The sequence below is a fragment of the Lipotes vexillifer genome, unplaced genomic scaffold (genome assembly GCF_000442215.2).
Source record: "Lipotes vexillifer unplaced genomic scaffold, Lipotes_vexillifer_v1.1 scaffold469, whole genome shotgun sequence".
Lineage (NCBI taxonomy): Eukaryota > Metazoa > Chordata > Mammalia > Artiodactyla > Lipotidae > Lipotes > Lipotes vexillifer.
Genome location: NW_006788006.1, coordinates 49833 through 59605, shown reverse-complemented (window position 1 = coordinate 59605; position 9773 = coordinate 49833). Strand labels below are relative to the sequence as shown.

The 9773-nt window shown below is 42.3% G+C and overlaps 1 protein-coding gene across 1 annotated transcript in view; it reads left to right on the top strand.

Annotated features, from left to right (window-relative positions):
- NLRP3 (NLR family pyrin domain containing 3) overlaps nucleotides 1-9773 on the top strand; it is a 52248-nt gene that overhangs the window by 8861 nt on the left and 33614 nt on the right. Inside the window, exons 5-7 of the mRNA XM_007460948.1 lie at nucleotides 2442-2609; nucleotides 5270-5440; nucleotides 6493-6663. Of these exons, the coding sequence (XP_007461010.1) occupies nucleotides 2442-2609; nucleotides 5270-5440; nucleotides 6493-6663 (510 nt within the window). The remainder of the gene's footprint in view (nucleotides 1-2441; nucleotides 2610-5269; nucleotides 5441-6492; nucleotides 6664-9773) is intronic.

Here is a 9773-nt window from a genome sequence, read left to right as displayed (position 1 = left end):
TTGGTGCCCCGGTCTGGGGGGATCCCGCGTGCCGCGGAGCGGCTGGGCCCGTGAGCCGTGGCCGCTGGGCCTGCGCGTCCGGAGCCTGTGCTTCGCAACGGGAGAGGCCACAACAGTGAGAGGCCCGCATACTGCAAAAAACCCAAAAAAACAAACAAACAAAAAACAAAAAACTACAAATAGAACTACCATATGACCCAGCTATCCCACTACTGGGCATATACCCCGAGAAAACCTTAATTCAAAAAGAGTCATGTACCAAAAGGTTCATTGCAGTTCTACTTACAATAGCCAGGAGATGGAAGCAACCTAAGTGTCCATCATGGGATGAATGGTTAAAGAAGATGTGGCACATGTATCCAATGGAATATTACTCAGCCATAAAAAGGAACGAAATTGAGTTATCTGTAGTGAAGTGGATGGACCTAGAGTCTGTCATACAGAGTGAAGTAAGTCAGAAAGAGAGAAACAAATACCGTACGCTAACACATATATATGGAATCTAAGGGAAAAAAATGTCATGAAGCACCTGGAAGTCTTACAAACATCAATATGCTTGGTCCCACCTCAGAGATTCTGACTTTATTCCTATGGCCTGGCCTAGGGATTTTCGAGAGCACTTCTGATGCTGTTGTGCAGCCAATGTGAGAACTGGTCTCTGGGTCACTTAGCAGAGTGTCCAGGGCCATATGGGCAGGACAGCCGACTGTTGAGGGAGGAGAAGGATGCCTGAGGGAAGGGCCAGAGGGTATTTACAGTCAGCCAAAGTCACAGGCTCTTTCTTAATTGTTTTTTACTTTTAATTTTATTATTATTTTTTTTATTGAGGTATAGTTGATGTACAATATTATATAAGTTTCAGGTGTATAGCATGGTGATTCACAATTTTCAAAGGTTACATTCCATTTATAGTTATTATAAAATATTGGCTATATTCCTTGTGTTGTACAACGTATTCTTATAGTGTATTTATTTTACACATAGTAGTTTGTATCTCTTAATCCCCTACCCCTCTCTTGTTCCTCCCCCTTCCTTCTCCCCACTGGTAACCACCAGTTTGTTCTTTATATCCATGAGTCTTTTTCCTTTCCATTGTACTCACTAGCTTGTTTTATTTTTTAGATCCCACATATAAGTGATATATACAGTATTTGTCTTTCACTTATTTCACTTAGCATAATACCCTCTAAGTTCATCCATATTGTTATAACAAAATTTCATTATTTTTAAATTTAATTTAGTTTTTAATTTTTATTTCTTTAATTGAAGTATAGGTAATTTATAGTGTCATATTAGTTTCAGGCGTACAGCACAGTGATTCAGGTACATATATATGTGTGTGTGTGTATATATAATATATATATTTATTTCACTTAGCATAATACCCTCTAAGTTCATCCATATTGTTATAACAAAATTTCATTATTTTTAAATTTAATTTAGTTTTTAATTTTTATTTCTTTAATTGAAGTATAGGTAATTTATAGTGTCATATTAGTTTCAGGCGTACAGCACAGTGATTCAGGTACATATATATGTGTGTGTGTGTATATATATATATATATATATATTCTTTTTCAGGTTCTTTTCCCTTATAGGTTATTACAAAATATTGAATATAGCTCCCTGTGCTATACAGTAGGTCCTTGTTGGTTATCTATTTTATATATAGTAGTGTGTATATGTTAATCCCAACCTCCTAATTTATTCCTCCCCCCCCCCACTTTGGTAACCATAACTTTGTTTTCTATGCCTGTGAGTCTCTTTCTGTTTTGTAAATATGTTTATTTGTATTATTTTTTAGATTCCACATATAAGTGATATCATACAGCATTTGTCTTTCACTTATTTCACTTAACGTAATACCCTCAAGTCCATCCATGTTGTTGCAAATGAGAAAATTTCATTATTTTTTATGGCTGAGTAGTATTCCATTGTGTGGTGTGTGCGTGTGTGTGTGTGTGTGTGTGTGTATACATCACATCTTCTTTATCCATTCATCATAGGCTCTTTGAATCATAGGTGTGTAGAACAGTCTTACCAAGGCTCCTCTGGTCTTTTTCTTTCTTTTTTTTTTTTTTGCGGTACGCGGGCCTCTCACTGTTGTGGCCACTCCCATTGCGGAGCACAGGCTCTGGACGCGCAGGCTCAGCGGCCATGGCTCACGGGCCCAGCCGTTCCGCGGCATGTGGGATCTTCCCGGACCGGGGCACGAACCTGTGTCCCCTGCATCGGCAGGCGGACTCTCAACCACTGCGCCACTAGGGAAGCCCTCCTCTGGCCTTTTTCATTCCTCAGTGCACAATCTTTGGTTCTGTGACTCATTTCTTAATTCCCAGGAGGCCTTTGAACTGGTGCCAGCCACTCCTGGCCCCTTGCTTCAGTTTGCTATTCTTAGAGATTGACTTTGTTTTCTGTCCTTCCTTCCTTCCAATTTCTAGATTGGTGAACTCTCTCACTTCCAGCATTTGCAGGGGCATCTTCTCAGTCCTGAGCAATAACTGGAACCTCACTGAATTGAACCTCAGTGGCAATACCCTGGGAGACCCAGGGATGAAGGTGTTATGTGAAACACTCCAGCAACCTGGATGTAACATTCGCAGATTGTGGTAAGAACACGTGTGTGTCTGTGTCTGTGTGACAGAGAGAGAGAGAGAGAGAGAGAGAGAGAGAGAGAGAGAGAGAGAGAGAGAAAGGGAGAAGAAAGACCAGATTAGGGATTAGTTTTCTAAGGTTGTCTTAACAAAGTACAACAGTCTGGGAGGCTTAAACAACAGAAATTAATTTTCTCACAGTCCTGGGGGCTAGAAGTCCAAGATGAAGTTGTCAGAAGGGTTGGCTTCTTCTGCATATTCTCTCCTTGGCTTGTATTTGGCTGTCCTCTACTTGTGTCTTCACGTGGTCTCTGTGTGTGTCTGATTTCTTCTTCTTACAAGAACACGTCATGTTGGATTAGGGCCTACCCTAATGACCTATTTTAACTTAATTACTTTTGAAACCCTGTCTCCAAATATAATCACATTCTGAGGTCCTAAGTGTTGAGACTTCAACATGAAATATTTGGGGGGACACAATTCAGCCCATAGCAAGTGGGAAGGCAAAATTGATTGGAGGACAGTTGTTTGGGAAGTTTAAGATGGGGAAGAATAAAGGGGAACTGAAATTAAGTCATTTGTTGGTGTTATGAAAGGACATGACTTTCAGTATCTTCTGTTTCTTCATCAGCCACGCTTACCGATGAGATTTGAAGAGTTTCATCAAATACAGCAATGGCTACCTGGGCTGGAACCCGAACCCATCAAAATATTTTGCATAGGTTAAATTGTCACAGGGAATCTCTTGTAGATTTATTAATAAAATGCTTGCTGTGAGCCCACACTGTGAATCAGACTCGCATGCCCTGAGTTGAGCACACAGTTGTATTGGCCACCCCTCCAGCCCTCTTCCATCACACATCTGCATTTTTGATGAGATACACAGCCAGTGTTAAAGCCCACCACTCCAGGAGATTTTCATTCCTTCCTCTCTTGTTCATCATAACCACTCCATCACCAGTCTTATTTTACCTATCACACAAACCATTGTCCACTTTCCCTCATCCTCACTCTATTACTGACTAGAGTCCTTAGACTCCTTAATCAACAGAAAGTAACTAGAGGCCAAATATTAATTCAGGCAAGGCTTTATTGGGGCTCGTGCTACAGCACAAGGGAGCAAAAACAAGTAACAGGTGCCCTTGCTCACACCCTGAGGGAAGGTGAGCTGGTCCCTTAAATGGGGTGAGGGTAGGGGCCAGAGGTGTGGCTTAGGTGGTCTGCCACCCGCTTGGTGGTGCTGTGTTCAGGGATCATGCGCAGTACCCTGCTGTCGCTCCTGGCACCTCAGAAATGGCAGTTGGGTTTTGACTTTTTTGTATCTTATTGTTCATAATTTGCCCCAACTGCACACATGAATGCAGTTATGTTTAGTCCCTTGTAGTTTCTTTGTATTCTGTTGCTTGAGCAGATATTTGTCCAGGTGCAAGCACTGCAGTAAAGCGTCCCAGGTCCCAGCCTATCTCAACTCCACCAGCCCAGGTCCAGCGACCACCATGATTTGCCTGGATAGTGCAATAGACTCTAAGACCGTAAACTTCTCATGACAGGATTCATGTTTGTTCTGCAACTGTCTCTATAATGTCTGGAGACATTGTTCTTACCATGTGTTCATGCCCCAAAATACATATTGAATGAATGTTGGCTGCTTGGTCTCCCTGCATCTACTTTTGCCACTCACCAATCATTCTCTGTACAAAAGACAGAATGTTATTTAGAAAATTATACTTTGATCATGGCATTTCTATGCTTAAGTGCTTTATCTTTGCTCATTTGACAAATTATAAAATGTTCTTCTTGCCTTCAAGGCTCTGGCTGGTTTTGACATTTAACCTTCGTCTCCACCATCATCCCATGCCACTCTCCCCATCGCCCCTGTGGGTGCCCCTGTGTGATTCCAGAAAGTGAGACACAAATGGGGAGACATGGGTGAGAATGAGATGTTTTGCAGATAAGATCTATTATCCATTCGCTTCTAGTTGGTGTGGAAGTGGAGGCAGAAAAGATGATCCAACAAGCCCCAGGACATTTGAACTATTTGCCTGGAGATGAGCTGGAATATTGTTCTCGCTCTTCTGATAGGGACTAATTGTTGTTGTTGGTGGTGATGGTGGTGATGGAGTGTGTGTTTGTGTGTGTGTGTGTGTGTGTGTAAAGCAAATCAAGAATCAGAGCTGCTTGCTCCTTCAGTTTAAATGAAGGGCTGGGGTTAAATCATCAAACAGTATAGCAGGGACAAGGTTGGCAAAGAGCAAAGGTAGATGGGTACAACACTAGAGAGAACAGTATCCATCTGAAGGAATTTCAGCTGTTAGGAGCATGTGGTAAAGAGGTAGAACCCATAGTTTCACCATTGTTTTCATTTACAAAACAAGAACTTGCCATTTATATACTCATATATATGCCCATTATTTATGGAGGGTGTTCACTGGCCGCTGTGGTCTCAGACTGTGAGCCAGTGAGCCCAACAGCTAACTTCCCAATATGTCTTGAGCTGTAGTCAGGAGTTCTGATAAGGTGATACTTTCTTTCATAAAAATTTAGTTATAACTTTCTCTTTGTAACATGAGAACACAGTGCCCCTTCCTGGTGCTAAAAACCAATCTAGACCAGAAAGCAGTGACAGAGAAGCAGCCCAAGTTCTGATGTTTTCTGTTTCTCTGCTTGGCGTGAAGGTTGGGGCAGTGTTGCCTTTCCCATCAGTGCTGCTTCAGCATCTCCTCGGTCTTGAGCAACAATCACAAGCTGGTGGAACTGGATCTGAGTCACAATGCCCTGGGAGACTTTGGAATCAGACTTTTGTGTGTGGGGCTGAGACGTCTAGTTTGCAATCTGAAGAAGCTCTGGTGAGTCTGAACTAATTTCCCTCAAGAAGTATGGGCTGTGGCTTCAATGAGTCACGATGGTTTGGAAGTTTAGCGTGAGAATGGCCTTTGCTGCTCAGGGGATTCCCTCTGTTTATCTCTGGGTGTTTGTCAATAATTCATTCAGTTAGTGTTTGTTGTAGTAAAAGCCATATATACTCAGCCCTGGAGGGGAACTGAAAAAAAATCCAAAATGTCGTGCTTGCTTTTAAGGTATTTACAACCTAGCTGAGAAAATAAAACCAATGTACTGCGTTGCTATAGAAGAGTTTTTGGACTTGATGACAGGGCCTTGGTCCACACAGAATAGGAAAAATGATGCTAAAGCAATGCAGACACTTGACATTCTATGCGGCTCTTCATTAAATGCTTCTGGGAGACTTGAATTTTGAAGAAGATAAGAAAGCACTTGAAAATGGTAGGGCTGATTCACACCCATTAGGGTGGCTATTATAAAAAAGCAAAGCAAAACAAGACGACATATTCAGTAAAATAAGCCAGAAGAAAAAGGGCAAATATTGTATGATTTCACTTATATGAAGTACCTAGAACTGTCAAGTTCATAGAGACAAGATGTAGAATGGTGGTTTCCAGGGGCTCGGGGGAGGGGAATTGGGAGTTGTTGTTTAATGGGTACAAAGTTTCAGTTTGGGAAGATGAAAAGGGTTCTGGAGATAAACAGCGGTAGTGTTGCACCATTACGTGAATGTACTTAAGTGCTACTGAATTGTAGCACTTATAACTGAGCACTTATAAATGTTTACAATGGTAAATTTTATGTTGTGCATATTTTGCCACAATAAAAATACATGTAGAGATCTGGGGAGATGTTGTAACATTGCATGGGCTTGGAAGGTGTTTACATGCTATCATACCAACCAGAAAAAGAAGCAAAAAGTTAATAAAGAGCTTGGATGTACTCTTCCCATGTGTGGACTGGACTATAGGCAAAGGCAGGACAAGTGCTTTCTTGAGTCACAGCAGAGTGGGGAGTGGGATGAGAGAGGTGTTGTGACATTCTGCCATCTCTGAAGGTTGGTCAGTTGCTGTCTTACATCGGTGTGTTGTGATGATCTCGCATCTGTTCTGAGCACCAACCATTCCCTGACCAGACTCTACTTGGGGGAAAATGCTCTGGGAGACTCAGGAGTTGGAATTTTATGTGAAAAAGCAAAGAATCCACAATGTAACCTGCAGAAACTGGGGTAAGTCTTCATGAGTGTCTCAGCAATAAAGCAACTTATCTTTAGGGATACATTGTTTGGAAAATGTGAATGGGGGTTACTCTGAAAAAGATAAATCAGATGGAGTTGAGGGTAAAGAATGGAAGAGACAATATCTGAACTAGTTTGAAGCACTAGATACTACCCACTGCTAGTAAGTTAGTTATGTCTATGCTACTGAATGCAAGTCCGTGTGCCCAGCACACAGTGAGGCAAAACAAACTGAAACATTGCAGTTTGGAGTAGAGAAAGGTTTATTGCAGGGCCATGCAACGAGATGGGTGGCTCATGTACCCCAAAACCCTGCACTCCTTTAAGGGTTTCAGCAAACATTTTTAAAGGCAAGTTGAGGGAAGGGCGTGGGTGGTTGTTGCAGACTTCTTGGTGTTATAATCCTTTGTTCTTGCACTGTCCATGTAGGTCAGGTCACACTGTTCCCATAAACCTCCAGCAAGACAAATGTTACCCTTTCTTCTGCAACTTTTTATCTCCGCCTGGATGACTCAAAAGTCAGAGCCTTGAGAATAGGCTATTCTGTATATTTCAGGCTACAGGCAACATTCTTATACAAAGGGGCAAAGCATGACTAAGGACAGGCAACAGGGCACAAAGGTTAAAGTAAAAGAACCAGATCTAATATGGAGTCAGATTTGTTCTCTATTACATATAGAAGTGGAGATTCTCAGAGTTGAAAGAAAGCTTAGGAATTGTGCAGCCCAGTGAAGCAGCAAAACATTTGCTTCTAAGACATTCACGTGGGTAGTCACCCATTTTACGGGTAAAAATTTCTAGGCATGCTAGTCATTGCTACACTGCCTGCAGTTCTTATTACTATGCAGCCCCTTCTTTGTTTTTTGTGCATTGGTCCTTGTTCTGCTCCCCAGGTTCTGCTAAGAGATGCTGATCTGAATTCCTCAGAGACAACAGTCACACTCTAGGTCTTAGAACATCTTTTGCCTGGCTGTCTCTAAACCCTTAACTAGGACATGGCTTAGCACCTTCACCTATTTAGTTATGTTGTCCTAGGTGAGAGTTGGTCTGTTAATGTCTCTATTCGAAATACAATGCCCAGACCTGAACCTGATACTCCTAAAGATGTGTGGTGGAACTTTCATCTCCTGTGGCAGGGCACTATACTGTCACCGGTGAAGCCTGGGATTTCCTTATATTTCTGGCAATCACATTAGATCATGAGTTCTACTGGATGTCTGAAGTCGATAATAATACACATTTTGGGGGTGTTTCTAACACCAATCACCAATTCTCTGCAGACACCAACTGGGTGTCTTACAAGTCAATTCGATTTTGACGCTAACTACCCAGAGTTATTGCAGACCCTTCAGCTAAGGTCTCAGTCCAAAAAGACTGCCTCCACCAACCCCTGCCAATGTCAGACATCAATTGCAAGTAGTGGGTCCCCAGATTACTCACACTTCTTTCTGACTTGGCTACAAATTGAGGATTCACACGACCCCCTACTCAGGTGGGAAAATTTGCTAGAATGACTCACAGAAATCAGGGAAATACTTTACTTACATTTACATTTTTTATAAAGGGTACAAATAATCAGATGAAGAGACACATAGGGTGAAGTACAGAAGGGTCTGGAGCCCAGGGGCTTCTATCCCTGTGGAGTTGGGGTGCTTTACCCTCCTGGCATGTTGATATATTCACCAACCCAGAAGGTCTCCAAATCTCATTGTTCAAGAGATTTTGTAGAGATTAATCTCCAGCCTTCCTCCCCTCTCCTTCCTGGAAGTTGGTGGATGGGGCTGAAAGTTCCAACTTTCTAATCACTTGGCCTTTCTGATGATCAGCCCATCTGAGCCTACCTAGGGGCCTGACCTTAAGTTACCTCATTAGCATAAACTCAGGTGTGATCAAAAGGGGCTCTTTTGAATAACAAGAGACACTCCTATTACTCAGGAAATCCCCAGGGTTTTAGGACCTCTGAGCTGGGAATGGGGGACAAAGACCAAATGTATTTCTTTTTTTTAATTTTTTAACATCTTTATTGGAGTATAATTGCTTTACGATGGTGTGTTAGTTTCTGCTTTATAACAAAGTGAATCAGCTATACATATACATATATCCCCATATCTCTTCCCTCTTGCGTCTCCGTCCCACCCTCCCTATCCCACCTCGCTAGGTGGTCACGAAGCACCGAGCTGATCTCCCTGTGTTATGTGGCTGCTTCCCACTAGCTATCTATTTTACATTTGGTAGTGTGTATATTTTCATGCCACTCTTTCACTTCATCCCAGCTTACCCTTCCCTCTCCCCACATCCTCAAGTCCATTCTCTATGTCTGCGTCTTTATTCCTGTCCTGCCCCTAGGTTCTTCAGAACAATTTTTTTTTTTTTAGATTCCATATATATGTGTTAGCGTACAGTATTTGTTTTTCTCTTTCTGACTTACTTCACTCTGCATGACAGACTCTAGGTCCATCCACCTCACTACAAATAACTTAATTTTGTTTCTTTTTAATGGCTGAGTAATATTACATTGTATATATGTGCCTACCACAAAAATACCCACTGATATGTGCACTTTACCATGTATCACTGCTCTTCCATGTTCTTTACATTGGGTTATCTCAGTTGGCCTCATAAAAACTACACTGAGTAGATATCAGTGTCTCCAATTGAAAGACGAGAACATGAGGCTCAAAGAGCTTAAAGGCAGGAAAACCCAATGCAGATACAGTCCAGTGTAACCCACCACCCACCCCTTAACTCCAGCACAACACTGCCTCATGATTAGTTGCTAGTAGGCTCTCTAGAAGTCTTCTACAATATATCCTGCCCTCTCCAACCTGTGTGGCACCTCACATTTAGGTCTGTTAAATTTCTTCATATCTTTCTTTTGACTCATTTTCTAGGCATTATTTTAATTTTAAAGAATATATACAGGGAGCTTCCCTGGTGGCGCAGTGATTGAGAGTCCGCCTGCCGATGCAGGGGATGAGGGTTCGTGCCCCGGTCTGGGAAGATCCCACATGCCGCGGAGCGGCTGGGCCCGTGAGCCGTGGCCGCTGAGCCTGAGCTTCCGGAGCCTGTGCTCCGCAACGGGAGAGGCCACAACAGTGAGA